Source organism: Miniopterus natalensis, chromosome 11 (genome assembly GCF_054644295.1).
Source record: "Miniopterus natalensis isolate mMinNat1 chromosome 11, mMinNat1.hap1, whole genome shotgun sequence".
Lineage (NCBI taxonomy): Eukaryota > Metazoa > Chordata > Mammalia > Chiroptera > Miniopteridae > Miniopterus > Miniopterus natalensis.
Window position 1 is genome coordinate 18,855,457 of NC_142091.1, and position 15,438 is coordinate 18,870,894.

At 35.6% G+C, this 15,438-nt stretch overlaps 1 protein-coding gene across 6 annotated transcripts in view; it reads right to left on the reverse strand.

Annotated features, from left to right (window-relative positions):
- The window catches only part of DYNC2H1 (dynein cytoplasmic 2 heavy chain 1), a 244,128-nt gene that overhangs the window by 199,451 nt on the left and 29,239 nt on the right, over positions 1 to 15,438 (reverse strand). For all 6 annotated transcript variants that reach the window (XM_087821570.1, XM_087821571.1, XM_016206739.2 and 3 more), the window contains exons 21-30: positions 12,106 to 12,255; positions 10,710 to 10,915; positions 9,626 to 9,781; positions 9,422 to 9,536; positions 9,061 to 9,231; positions 7,695 to 8,077; positions 5,999 to 6,131; positions 5,781 to 5,898; positions 3,875 to 3,987; positions 1,992 to 2,111 (exon numbers count right to left, since the gene is read on the reverse strand). In XM_087821570.1, coding sequence (XP_087677696.1) covers positions 1,992 to 2,111; positions 3,875 to 3,987; positions 5,781 to 5,898; positions 5,999 to 6,131; positions 7,695 to 8,077; positions 9,061 to 9,231; positions 9,422 to 9,536; positions 9,626 to 9,781; positions 10,710 to 10,915; positions 12,106 to 12,255 — 1,665 coding nt within the window. The remainder of the gene's footprint in view (positions 1 to 1,991; positions 2,112 to 3,874; positions 3,988 to 5,780; positions 5,899 to 5,998; positions 6,132 to 7,694; positions 8,078 to 9,060; positions 9,232 to 9,421; positions 9,537 to 9,625; positions 9,782 to 10,709; positions 10,916 to 12,105; positions 12,256 to 15,438) is intronic.

Sequence of the window (15,438 nt, forward strand, 5' to 3'; positions counted from 1 at the left end):
GAACTACAGTGGATGGACCCTTGAACAAGATGGATTTGAACTTCGCCAGTTCACTAATACGTGAAATTTTTCAATAAATACAGGGTGGGGCAAGAGTAGGTTTACAGTTGTTCATATGGAAAATAATACAATTATTAACAAATAATAATACAAAAATAAACTGTGTTTCACCTGCTCACAACTGTAAACCTACTTGCCTCACCCTGTATACAGCTGGCACTCTGTATCCCTGGGCTTTGCATCAGGGGATTCAACCAACTGTAGATCAAAAATACTATTTCTGTGCCATTTTATATAAAGGACTTGAGCATTCTTGGATTTTGGTATTTCCGGTTAGAAGGCTGGGGGATGTGGGGGTGGAATGGAACCAATCCTCGACAGATAACAGAGGGAAAACTGCAGGTAAGTTTGAGGGCAGTCAAAAGTTATACACAGCTCTGGCTGGGTGGCTCAGCTGGCTGGAGCATGATCCTGTGCACCAAAAGGCTGCAGGTTTGATTCCCGGTCAAGGCACATACCTAGGTTGCAGATTTGATCCCAAGTCAGGGCAGGCATGGGAGGCAATCGATCGATGTTTGTCTCTCTCTCTCTCAAAATCAACAAAAACATATCCTCAGGTAAGGATTTTTTTAAAAAGTTATATACAGATTTTAGATTGCATGGTAAATTGGCGCCCCTAATCCTCACATTGTTCAAGAGTCAAGACTATTTATATGTTTAGTAGTTCACATTTTTACAGAGATAATAAGCTATTTATATTTTTAGTAGTTCACGTTTTTACTAGAATTGAATCCTCAAGAGCTCAGTGGCAAGTTTCAGGTTCAACTCCAGCAACTTTCTTTAGCCTGTATCTCCCAGCACATCTCCTGACACAACTGTCATTTCCCCAATCCAATTACTATGCAATTCTACTTTTGTAGACTTTTTAAATATTGTCTTTAAATCAATTTAAATCCTACCTGAAAGTTGACAGAGTACTAGGAAACATTTCCAGAGGTACTAAAGCAGCTTACCTCTGACTTTGCAATGGCAATATTCGCTGATGATTGCTTTTACTTTAAGAACTTAACAAGATTTTTTAAACATATTTTAGTTTGACTCAAAGTGCTAAAAGATACAAATAACATGAATGATAAAATGTCCAAGAATCTAAAATGTTCCAAGCTTTCTATTTAACACCTCATGGTTTAAATCAACATAAAAACCTGTCCCAATAGCTACTAAATGTTTTAATCTGAAAAGCAAATAACTTTGAGCAGCTGGGTAGATTTTCTTGTGAGAAATCATAGAACATTTCAATGCATACCTTTCATAGACCCTAAGAACTAAAGTTCCTGATGTACTAAATCAATAGTGTTAGTCTCAACCAGCAATAAAACAAATCCTGAGCAAGGCAGAATACTTACCACAAGTCTTAGCACTACACTTTGATAAGGCCTGGGTTGAGTTTCATGTGACTTGTACCTAGAATCCAATGTTTCAAGAATGAACACTATCAACACTGAGCCGCAGCAGTCTGTGACGCTCACTGTGTAACCGAGCTCTCGGCTTCCCATCCGACACTTTAGTTCAGTGGTGTGACCACACTGCACATCTACACTAACACCCTGCTAAGTTCCTGTCTGTGCCAACCTCTTAGACGGTCCCATGGGATGGGTGGGGGACAGCGTTACCCATCCTGCGCCCTCCCATCAGTGATGGACTAACACCTGGGAGGAGGACGCTGCTACATGACTGCTGCTCACTCCGCATCCACTCCCCACCGGCTTGGCTGCTTGGATCTCAGCATGCCTGCTGCTGGAAAGCATCGGAATTAAGCAAATTAATGGAGCTAGAAGAGAACTTCACTACCAGGGAGGTCTTCCCTCGCGTTTTACAGCTGAGGGAACTGAGATGCAAAAGGGAAGCAATGTGTGAGCCCTGTGACCCCTAGGTCAGGGGTCATCCCAGGATACCGGGCCTAATGATATTCCAGACACAAGCTTTCTTACCTGCGAAGGGAACAGCGATGAGTCAATTGCACCTCGAGAACTTCGACCAGCTGTAACACATTCTGTCAACAACTGTTTCAAAGTTTGCTTCATTTCCAAGGCCAAATCATTTAGCCACGTCTGAAAATAACATTAGAAAGTAATATATACATGTCATAAAACAGGTATATAATCTACTGACTGACCCCATTCTTTGAGTTCAGGAGGGCGAATGATAATTTCTCATTGACTCTTACATCCCAATGTGTTCTATGGCATATAATTATTTAATTTATAAATGATTTAACTAATTTGAAGAAAACCTTTTTTTTAACCTCTTGGCATAATGGCAAGTATAAAAACTCAAAAGTTATAGTTAACTATCACCCCATCTATACAAACCAATGTAATATGAACATTTAAAAAGTAACCCATTCCTTTCATCATTACAACTAATCAAACTAGATAGTTGGGCCAATAAATCAGTGTCATAGTGACTAGCTAAGTCCTCTGGCTTATGCTATCCAGATGATCTCATATTCAAAAAGTTGCAACCGGAGGAAGAGATTGCTTAGTTAGAATGAACTATATTATTTGGGGGTTAAGCTGCCTCTTCAGATAAAACTAGTTTTGTTTCAAGGTCAAAAAATACATGTTTTCATTTACATGATTATAGGTAAAATAATATAAGTTAACTAAAGTTAAAATGATTGAAAAAATTCAATAAATACTTATGAATCACTACTTAAATTTAAAACACTATCATCTGCATTAAAATCTAAGGGTAAAAGGTACAATCTTAAATAGCTTTTCATCATTAGTTACTTTAACTCTACCTTCTAGCTTTTTTTTTTTTATCTTTAGAGCACTTTCCAGTATCAAAAAAATAGCATGACATTTTGTTCAGCTCAACAGCCACTAAAGCAAAAGGGTGAGTGACAATCTCTGTGCAAAACAACAGAGACACCTACTCTCCTAATCATCACAGGAACTTCAGACTTCAGTTTTCCTTTGCTGAAAAAATTTGCTCTAGCCCAGCTGCTAAAACTTAAGCTCTTCCTCTCTCTGCTCATCTAGTCCCAACAAAACTAAAGAAAGGAAAACAACAGCAGAAAGCAATAAAACTGTTCATCAATCATGGGAGCTACTTAACAAAGCTTCTGTGCTTTCAGTCACTTGATAAAATGTTGGGGCCTAATCAGGAAGAAACCTTTGGCTAGCCTGTATAGATGCATGCATGATGAGACATGGCCCTTGACTTCAGCTGAAAGATAATTTTGGAACCTGAAAATTACAATTCAATACAATGCAACCTGTTGCTATTTGGTTTTAGCTGTATACCTGTAACAGGCCTTTGACAATTGACTTCCTGTCCTACAGAACCAGTTAATCATAGCTATTTTGTGAATGCACTAGATTCAAGATTACTAGTTCACCTAAATCATCTTATACAACTAATTTTTAAAAGAAAAGAGAGCTAAGAAGACTTACCGAGCACTTATTTTCCAAATACAATATAATGTACTTAAAGCCAGTTATCTCATTTAATTTTTAATAGAAAGGCTTTGCAACAAATAGTAAGATTCCCATTTTACAGATAAGGAAGCAGATTCTAAGTCAAGTAACTAATAAGTTTTACAGCTAAGATTAATATCCAAGTCCTTTTGACACCAAAGCAAAGGCTCTTTTCATAATTACATACGCCTTCCAAAGACTAAAAATCAGTATTTAAAATCAAATCATTCTGAACAACAAAAGAAAAACAAATTACTTTTTAAAGATATGAGAAGAGTTTCCTAAAAGGCCTAAATTATCCAACTTTATGAACTTGACTAAATAATTTTTTGATACAAAGTTCATACAGTTAATTCTTTTTATTTTCATAATGAAAAAGGATTACTTACCTCTACATTATCTGACAGAAGAACTTTATTTTTTAAAGGTACAACTTCTCCCTCTAAAGATTTCATTGCAATTATATGTTTTGATTCCTTATCAAAACACACACTATTAATACCTATAGTATAAAAGCAACAATTTAAACGCAAAATGATTAAAGATAATTATTAGACATCATATATGATCACCACATAATATATACCTCATAATATATATTACAATGCAATAGAATTCTGTTAACTCTATTATATAATGTAATAAAACAGTTTTTCATAACCAAAAAGGGGCAACAACCCAAGCCCATCAACAGGTAAATGAATAAACTGTGACATATTCGAACAATGAAATGCTATTCAGTAATTAAAAACAATAAAATATAGTTGTGTCTCGAAAACATTATGATGAGCAAAAAAAAGCCAGACACAAATGACTGCATAAGAATACATACTGATGATTCCACTGATACAAGACAAAAAGATGAGAGAAAGGGGGAGGGCAAATAGGACTTCCTTTCCCCAAAGTTTGCACGCTGCTTTATATTTAACAACAACAAAAAAGCCTAAATGCATTAACTAATTTTGATCTTTAGAAAACTCTGTAAGTTATTATTTTCTAATTTTCAGAGGAGAAATAATAAATTAATAACTGACAAGCCTGGCCAGGTGTGGCTCAGCAGCTGAGCATCAACCTAGAATCCAGGAGATCACGGTTCGATTCTCAGTGAGGACACATGCCCGGGTTGCAGGCTCAATCCCCAGTCGGAGGTGTGCGGGAGACAGCAGATCAATGATGACTCTCTCATCATCGACGTTTCTCTCTCTCTCTCTCCCTCTCTCTCCCTCTCTCTGAAATCAATAAAGATATATTTTTAAAAAATTAATAACTGACTAATAAATAGCAGAGAGAGAGTCTGAATGCAAGCCTTCTGATTCAAAGAGTTCTTTCCACTACCTCCCACAGTCCACAGTTATAAACCTCTTAAAGCTTCAGATATACAGTGGTTAGTAAATACTTCTGTAAAGCACCAGAAAGTAAATGTTTTAGGTTTTACAAGCCATTGGTCTCTGTGTCAACTAATCAAATCTTCACTAGCAGCACAAAAGCAGCTACAGCAATAATGGGCATGACTGTGTTTCAACAAAACTTTATTTAGAAAACAAAACTGGCAATGAGCTAGATTTGGCCTGTGGGTCTATATATAGTTTGCTGATCCCTAATTACAAGTGAAGATGAAGAAAAATTTTTACTTCTTAAAGTTAATTTGAAAAACATGACTATTTTCCAACAAATGGAATATTTTAAGAAAAAAATAATCATTATTTTTGTAGCAAAGCAATTCCATTTGCAATTACCCAGCAAAACTGATTCAACAATATCAAAGAATATGGCACTGTTACTCTACACTTTTTTCAGGTAATCTTACCTGTTTCCATAGAGTAATTATTATCTATATACAAATAACTCCTAATATTACATCTCCATGCCAGGTCTCTCTGCTGGCAATAATTGCCTATTGAATATCTCCACTTGGATGCCACTCAGGAGACCTTAAACTCAGTAATGAAGGGATACGTTCTCCTTCGATTCTAAGCCTCTGCAGAGCCTACTCCCTCTGCCTCCATCTGTCTTCCACCTAAGACCTACACCTTCTTCAAGTCTCACATTAGAAGTCACCTTCTTTATGATGTCCCCAACCTGATCTAAATGCCTTTATAAATGCAGGTATAATACCATGTACTTATATCCACCATAGGAACTGTCATACTATATTTGTCAACTTACTAGTTTATCTCCCCCACTAAACTTTGATGTATGACCGGTATTTTATTCAATAGTCTACCTAAGAGCCTAACATTATGCCTGGCAGATAGTTGAAACTCAATAAATAGTTGGATAAATGCTGAATCTTACCAGCAAACAGTTTCTTAAGGTGAGACTGAATTACTGAAGGATTGGTCGACTGGCCCAGTATTTCTAACAAATCATCATCACCAATAAAATAAAATCTTGGAAATGCTGAGCGTTTTTCCTAAAAACATAAAATAAAACAAAAAGAACAGCCTTCTTTTTTCAAACGATTACTATATTAAGTAGTCTATAAGTTATATAAATATTAAAACAAAACATGCCTCCAAATATTCGTTTAATGATTTCTGACATCTTTGAAGTTGATCAAGTATTTTTAGTAGAGAATTTCTGATTCCTGCATGAGTGGTTAATGTTGTGACTCTGTTGTCTTTCTTGATGTCAGTCATTATTGATCTAAACAAAGAAAAAACAGTCATTTTCACACCTATTTAACAGTTTTTTGGCTGACAGATATTGAGATATTAACTTGCTTAAAACAAACTTGAGGTAACACTATACAACAGCAACACATAATTATGCTAATAATGCTAAAAATTAATATTACCCCATTACCACTTTTAACTGCCCATAGTGCAAATTCTCTCATTTCATTTATCCACTAAACAAATATTAAGCCCCACATCATGGAGCTATTAGGCTAGTGACAGAGAAAAACATTAATTCCTCACAACATTTCCATAAAGTTAGGATAACTGCTAAAAAGGAAAATTGCAAAGTATTATTAAAGTGGCTAATAGGCAACCCTAACCTATGCTTCTTTGAGAAAGTAATTTAAGTTGAGATGATGAATAAAAAGAAAAAGCCAGCGATTCGGAGGGAAACGGTTTCTGGCAAAGAAGCTCAGTGTGCCTGAGAAACCAACGGCTCAAGTTGCTGGGCAGAAAAGGAGAGCAGCAAAGGAAACGCAGAGAAGGGGGCAGGCACAGGTCACTTTTATACTCAGAGCAAAAGGGAACCATTTTTGAAGTTCTACTTAAAGCAATAAAGGAAAGAAGCAATGAAACTTCATTTTTTAAAATTACTCTGGCTGTTGCATGAAAAACTTAAGAGGTGACAAGAGTAAGTCAGGAGGTTAGGCAATGGTCGAAGTGAGTGGCAACAAAAGTACTTTAGAATAAAATCAAAGAAGCAGAAACATAAAAGACATATCAAACTACAGTAAGTGGGTTAATTAAGTGGGTTAAATTTGCCAATTTAATGGATTTGAAAATGGTGGGAGATGTCAGATATCCATTCTATTTCTATTTTGAGCAATTAGGTGGTACCATCTATTGAGACAGAAATCTGAAAAAGATTTGTGGGGAAAAGATAAACTCATGACTTTAGTTCTGACCTGTTGATTAAGGATGCTTAGTATAATCTGAGCTCAGAAGAGAAATATGGGCTCAACATAGAGGTTGAGGAGAAATCAGGAAAGAGAACTGTTGCTGAAAGTGGCTAAGATTACCTAAGGAGAAAACAGAGAGAGAAAAGAACCTAAGGCTGAAACCTGGAGATGTCTACATCTAAATGTTTTGAGAGGGCTCAGCACTAGCAACTAGGAGTAGAACTAGAGGCAGGCAAAAAAACAGGAGAGGACAGTATCACAGAAGCCAAGGGAAGAAGACTTCATAAGAAAAAAGAAGTGTCTAACTCTATTAAAAACTAGTGAGAGATAAATCAAAATAAAGAATGAAAAATGCCCAACAAATTTACAACAGCAAAGTTGTAAATGAATGACTTTTGGAACTATTAGGTATATATATAGAGAGAGAGAGAGTGGTAAACAGAAACCAGTTCAAAAAGTACACGGCCAAATGAGAAAATGGCTCCTCAGGAACAGCTATACATCCAGTAGAGAAAGAACTGGAATCTACAGATGATTCTAATAATGTAAAAGTAATTAACTTGTATTAAGCACCTTATATATGAATTAAAACTGCCATATGTGTCTGTGTCCTATGTAGTTGTACTGACCTAAAGTCTTCATCCACTCTGTTGAAGCGTGCCTGTTCTTTTGGCAATGCTCCACGGCCAAAAATGGGTTCCAGATACACCCACTTTCTCTGAATGTGGTTTAAATTCTGCAGGTACTCATCTAACTGTGCAAGTTTTCTTTCCCAAATTGACACTTTATCTTCAAATCCTTTATAATAAGGAGAATCCTTTAAGGATTGAAGAAGGCATCTATTATCTCCAACTTGGTTTACTATATCTTTCCAGTCTTTAATCAGCTTGATGGTTCGTCTTTGGCTGTCTTCATAATCAGTCAATGTAAACACTGCTCCAACTCCCCAAAGATCAAGTTCACGTAAAGCTTCTCTGATTGTAACTTCACCTTGTGCCCGACTATTTAAATCCTATTGAAAACAAAATATCCATATTTATTACTTCAACATTATCACATAAATAAATTGTAAGGAAACTAATTTATAAGAAAATATATATTTTTATCTGGCTTTATACCATAAGACAAAAAAATGTAAGTGGATATAGTTTAGATGATAAAAAAGAATTACTGGCTAATGTACCCATGAATATCAGATACCAAGTATCCAGGTTCACATGGTCAAAGTATATACAAAGTTCTGCCTTACACTTTTTACTTCTGAAAAAGAAAAACAGGAAATTCAAGCATCCATCACAAAACACAAAACAATCTGGTTTAAAGTTTTGCATACCTCAGACACTTTATTTAACTTAAGTTCTGATACACCTAACGTGATTAGCAGTCATTCCAGATTTATCTTCTACAGGAGTCGCATTTATAACCTCAAGATCATCTAAATATGCTCCAGGGTTATCAACAAACATATATTTTAGATAGGAAACAGAACAATATTTTTATATTAAATGGCAGAACACAACATAGAAAGTCTGCCACTTAGGATACAATGTGACAAATTTTACTTTTACCTGAAACCTTTTCTAAATCTGAGTAGCAAATTGGCTCTTGGTTTAGCTCTCTGAATTTTTGTATCCCTTACCTTCTATTTATAATATAGCTCATGATTTTAAATGTACTACGTGTAAAATAATTTGTATTGGTTCACTTTTCTATTAAAGCTGACTCCCTTCTTAAAGTAAGACATTTTCTCTCTCTCAAAGAAGGGGTTTGTTTATATGATTGTTTCTCTACTCCCATATACAGTGCTAGATATATTCAGATGTATTATTAATGAAAGAATGCTGGAATAATGGAACATTGCCACAACTTAAAGGGAAGAAAAAAATTTAACTTTCTGTTTTATTAAATAACCAAATACAAAGCAAAATCACATAAAGCAAAACCACATGCTAACAAAGGTAAGATATGTGAGATTTTTATAAAAGTGATTCTTACTTTAAGGTCTGAAGCTTTGGCAACAATTGTATCAGCTGATCTGAGAAGATCACCAAACAATAATTTCTCTAGACTAGTCCCCCTAGGAAGGCCAAGTAGACGAAAAAGGTCAAGCCAGTGATCTGGAGAAAGATGCTCCCCTCTCACATATTTCAAGATAGGAATTACAATCTGTTATAAAAGAAGAAAAAGAAAGATAGATAGTATACATATGTGAGCAAAATGCAAATTTTTATTTACTGTTATGATTATTAGGTGTAAAAATTTTAATTATTCATCTTATTCAGTCACTACATAATAAAAAGATACATAAAAGTTCCAAGATCATTTTTCAATAGTAGAATAAGTAAAACTATCTTACTTTATACTTGTCAACTTCTGATTGTAATTTCACTGTCATTACTGAATGTTCTTCAGCTTTCCTTAATCTGTCATGCCAATTCATCAAAAATTCCTCAAACAGATATGTCTTAGTCCTATAAAATACCAGAAACCCATCTTAAAACTTGCATCCCAAAAAGCATTACCAAACTATAAAAATCTAAATATTGTTTATGAATCAAACCGAAAAGTAATCCAATCTTCATTGGCCATTTCCTGAAATCCTTGCTGAAACTCTTCATAAAGCTCCCAAATTTGTGCACAGCTCTCAATGTCTTTAGAGATGCTATATGCCAAAGAGAAGTTGGGCTCTTCTAGTCCAAAATGATGGCAATCATCACTATTAAAAAAAATAGTGAAACAGCATTAAATTTTAAAAGAAGGAAAACTGTTAAATATCAGTATGATTTATCTCTATTCTCTGTGTGTGTGTGTGTATGTGTGTGTGTGTTGTAAGCATGTGTGTCTGATAGCAGAGGTACACAGTGGGAGACCATGACAACTTTACATGAGAATTTTACTTAGGCATGAGCTTTTCTAAATTCATTAATATGCATTTACAAAGGAGTCAAAGTGAAGTTGGTAATATATATAAATATACTTTATGTGCATTATATATAACATGTAATTAATACTCAGAATTGCATATATTTATGGATTAATCTGAGAATATTCTCAATTGAAATGGTTAGCTTCTAGAATATAAGCTACCTTTCATTTACTTGATATAATGCCATTTAATAAATGTGGTACTAAAACCTCTACTCACCTATGAAAGCAATTAGTTTATGCTACATTTACTTAAATAGCTCAAACCTAAAACAATGCTCAAATTTAATACCCTGTATCATTATAGCATAAACCTACAAATTTTTAATTTGAGGTCTCTTTTTATTATTTTGCTAGGTTCATTTTTTTCCTTAGAGCCTCTGAAAGTAATTTTCCACTAATTGTACATATTCCACTTTAAAAAAATAATAATATCACAGAAAGTAAATATTCCAACTCCCTAATTTAACGTTTCAATAAATTTAATTTTCTGTTCTATTTTTAGACCTCACCAGAATTTGCTTTTCTCTTAGTATCCGTATATAATCTAACCACAACTCCTAGGAAAGCAGTAGCGTGAACACTTATGATTTATATTTTAAAACTGTTGTAGTTTATAAGGGAAGGAATAAAGAGAAACATGAAAATTACTAACTTAATATATAAATATAAGACTTTTTTTTAAAATGAGTGCTACCAGTTTTAAAGAAAAAACATACATCAGCTTTTTTCTTATGACTTCAAGATCATCAAACTCAATTTTTTTCTCTTTTATTAACTTTGCACTTTCATCAAGGGTATTTGGCTGGCCAGTGTCAATAACATCATCACTGGGCTTTAGTTGGTCCCAACGAGCTTTAAATTTTTCCAATTCATGATTATAGATCTGAAGACGTGATTTCACATTTCCTTTCATCACTTCAACCTATAAGCCAATAGAGTTTAATGTCACTTTATTTTCACATTTTTATTTCCATTTTCTATTTAAGTGAAAAATTATCAATACCAACTTGTCATATGGTAGTTTTTAATTACTGAATTCAAGTGCAAAAAAATAATTCAAAAGCATAAAGTTAGACCACAAATTTACAAGAGATAATCCACAAACATCATCATTAGAAAATCATTGGTGTGATTAACAGCACTCGCTAGCAAAAAGGTAATGTGATTTACAAAAAAAAAAAAAAGGGTGTGGCTCAGCAGTTGAGCATGGCTCAGGGTTGAGCTTCCACTCATGAACCAGGAGGTCAGAGTTCAATTCCCGGTCAGGGCTGAATCCCCAGTAGGGGACATGCAGGAGGCAGCCAATCAATGATTCTCTCATCATTGATGTTTCAACTCTCTCTCCCCCTCCCTTCCTCTTTCTCCGAAATCAATAAAGATATATTAAAAATTTTTTTTAATTAAAAAAAAAATTTTAAAAAAGGTTGTTTAATGACTGCCAGTTGTTCTACCCGAGGGCATTTCCCAGTCTCCCATACAGCTAAAGGGCCTAAGACTAAGTTCTGGTCCATGGGATATGAGTACAATAGATACGTGCAACTTCCAGGTTGTACCCTTAAAAGACACCACACACTGTCAGTAAAAAAATACATTCATAAGAAAGTCTGAAAATAACATCACATGCATTCTTTTTGTTGTTGTTGTTAATGCTCACCTGAGGATACTTTTTCCATTGATTTTTTTTTTTTTAGAAAGAGTAGAAGGGCAGGGTAAGGGGAAAAAGAGAGAGAGAGAGAGAGAAAACACTGATGTGAGAGAGACACATCTATTGCTTGCCTCCCTCACCAGCCTGGACCAGGGTCTGGGAACGAGCCTGCAGCCCAGGTAAGTGCCCTTGACCAGGAATCAAACCGAGACCCTTCAGGGCGCAGGCTAATGCTCTATCACTGAGGCACACCAGCCAGGGCACATTACATGCATTCTTGAACAGCAGGCAGTGAAGATAAAATATGTGAAATGATCATCATAAAGTGTTTCATTATACAGAAGTACCAAGGGAAGTCAATTTCATCAGCAATATAAAATTCTTAAAAACCTGAGCTATAGTGCAAGAAATCTTAAGTGAGAAAAAATTAAGCTTCCATTTCAACAAGATGACTAAAAGGTTCTTACCTGATCTTTAATCATAAGTTGGTGACTTTCCATCATCAGCTCAAATTTATCCCATTTAGCCTTCAGATTGCTAATTGTTTCTAAACCTCCACCTGCCACAGTTCGTAAAAGTCTGTTTTTATCTTCAGCTTCTTGAAATAAAGGCAAAATCTAAAGGTCAAAAAAATAAAGTAACACGTAAAAAAACCTATTTCATCCATTTTTTTTTAATTCCATTAATTTTCATTTGTTTCATGATTTGTTTTTTAAAAATCAAGATTTGCATTTAAATAATTTGCTAAATTCCTGGACATAAAGTTTCTAATGTTTACTTATTGTTATTACATACAAACTCAACTGAGGCACTGTGACATCAGAAGTTAAAGAGAATAAAAGTGGTAATATGAGATTGAATGAAACCGAAAATCCATAAAGACAATACTACAGCTGTTCAAAGTAAAGTTCTTATAAATGTTCCATGCATAAAATGCTAAAAAAGGATTCTGAAAGAACTGAAATGAGTATCTAAGAGCATAAGTTAACTAAATTACCCTACTTAATACAGGAAGAAAAGCCATGAAAAAAGGTACTTAAGAAACAGACAACTGAAGAACTAAAATTAAGCTCTGTTTCTACTTGAAAGGTCCTGAGTTGTGTACAGTTAGCAGTTTGTTAACAGTCAGGGTCTAGGAATAAATGCTAAACTGCTTGAATTACTTCTAAGTCTTTTAAAGCACTGTAAACAGTGTCCTATAAGTTAATACTTGTACTTTTACTAATCAACAAAGCAATAATATCCATAGAAAGATTTTTTTAAACCACTGTGCTTACATAATAGACAACAACAAATTCAATATATCTCAATGACCAGTATGCTTCCCTAAGCAGGATCAGCTCCATCTGAGAAACAGAGAAAACCAATGGACCAAGAAACCATGTTGTACTATAAAAATCAGTAAGAAAAGAGAAAAAGTCAAGTCAGATTCTAATTTCCTACATGAGAACAGAACTTAGGTTAACCTGTAAAGACCTTACAAAAAGTTCCTAGTCTACCTGCCTCCATTCCTACTCCTTCAAATCCACATACCAACAGAGGGACATATCAAAACACAATTCTTAACATCTTGCTCCTAAAATCCCAGCAGGACTCCCCAATGTCCACAAAATCCAGCTTAAGACCTTTGATGTGGCTCACATGACCTAGATTCTGCCTAGCTCTTTGGACTGACTGCTTTCACTTCTTCCTGCCTTGCATGCTGTTCCCAGTATACATCACCAATTTCTCTCAGTATTTTGGTGATATGCTTCATGCTCCCCCCATTTCTTTCTGTTTCCTTTGCTGCCTCCTAATGTGCTTGAACTCTAAATTTCTGAATACTCACAATAGTTTATAATCTCTACTGTTTGCTTATCAACCAGATGGTCTTAGTCCAAACCCCTGACTTTAAATATCATGGATATAAAGATGACTTCCAAATTTATATCTCGAGTCTTTACTCTAAATTCCATATTCCTCAATCAACTTTTACCTGACATCTCAGTCTCCACCGCATCCAATCTCCAAACACCTTCCTACTCATCCTCATGTCAGTAAATGGTACCCTTAGCTTACCAGCTGCTCAAGCCAAAAACCTAAGAGACATGTTTTATTTCCCTTTCTCTAACCCCTCTCTATCTATGCATCAGAAGATCTTGGTTTTAACTCTAAAATATATCAGTTTCTCCAGTTCTCTCCATCGCCTCTGGTTCATGGTACAAATTTCTATAATCTCTCATCTACCGACTGCAATATCCTGCTTACTAGACTCTCATAATTTTATCTCACTCCAATCTGTAAACCACACGGTGTCACTCCCCTGCTTAAATACCTCTAAGGACTTTCAATTACACTTAGAAAAAAACCAAGCTCCTTATGATTGTCTGAAGATACCTTCATAACCTGGCCCTTGCATACCTCTCCAATTCACCTCATACCATTTTCTTTCTTGAGTAATAATGGCTTTCTTGACAATATTTATATCTATCTCTTCCTTGAGTATAACAAGCTACACTTCTACCTTCATATCTTTGTACTTGCTATTGATTTTACTTAAAATTATCTGCCTCCAGATCTCATAGTGGTTGGCTCTTCACCTTCCAGGTCTCAGTTCAGGTGTCACCTCTCTCAGAAGGTATCCCATGACCACCTACCCTAAGTAACATTCCCCCAGTATACTTGCTCTCTCGCTTCTCTCATTCCTTCCCTCTTCCTTTCTCCCTCCCTCCTCCCTCTCCCTCTCCTCCCCCACATACGAATGGGCGTTCCATAAGAACAGAGCAAGTTCACAGATTCAACCTCTACTCCTAGCGCAATGCCTGGAATTGCCTGGAATACATCTAGTGATCTATAAATATCTGTCAAATGAATGAATGCCTCCGTGCTTTAACTAACTGCCACAGCTCATAATTCCATTCCTTCTTTAGTTCATTCCTTCTACTAGACAAGTACATTTTTTATTTGCCTTTAAGCCCTCATTTATCCTTTAAGCCTACTATATCATAAAATCGTTTCTAATTCCTCCCACCATGAAGGTATGTTACTTCACTCGCCTTTAAACTCTCAATAATGTTAAGTCTATCACATAGTAGACACATACAAGTTTGCATTGATTTGAATTATTTCTCCTTCTTCCACTAAACATAACCAAAATCATCCATAATATGTCCCATAAAACTTTGGGTTGCCTCTTCTGGATTCTACCTTTCTGGATACTGTTGTTATGAATCCTTACCACTCTGTCATCTTTGCCTCTAGTCATGAATTATGAGCTCCTCCAATGTATGTGTGTGTGTGTGTGTGTGTGCATGTTGCTAATTCAGCTCCATATTTAAATTTAGTCTTACTCTAAATGCCACATCATAAAATAGACGGCAAATTTTTCTGAAGCCGATAACACGCATTATTTTTTCATTGCTGACAGCATCACAGGCGTCCTCCACTCCCTCCCCTTCACCCTCCTCCACCCAGGCCCCCCCCCCCCCCGCACTGCCCTGCCGTCTGTGCCATGGGTTACACATACACGCATATAAGCTCTCCCCATACCCCCACGCCCTCCCCTCTGAGAGCTGTCAGTCTATTCCATGCATCTCTGCCTCTGGACGTATTTTGTTCATCAGTTTATTTTGTTCTTTAGATTCCACATAAAAGTGATATCATGTGGTACTTGTCTTTCTCTGACTGGCTTATTTCTTAGCACAACAATTTCCAAGTCCACCCATGCTGTCTCAAAGGGTAAAAAATCCTTCTTTTTCACTGTCACATTATTGTTACTGTTTCATTATACCAGCATAGCACCAAGAGTCCAACCATGAATT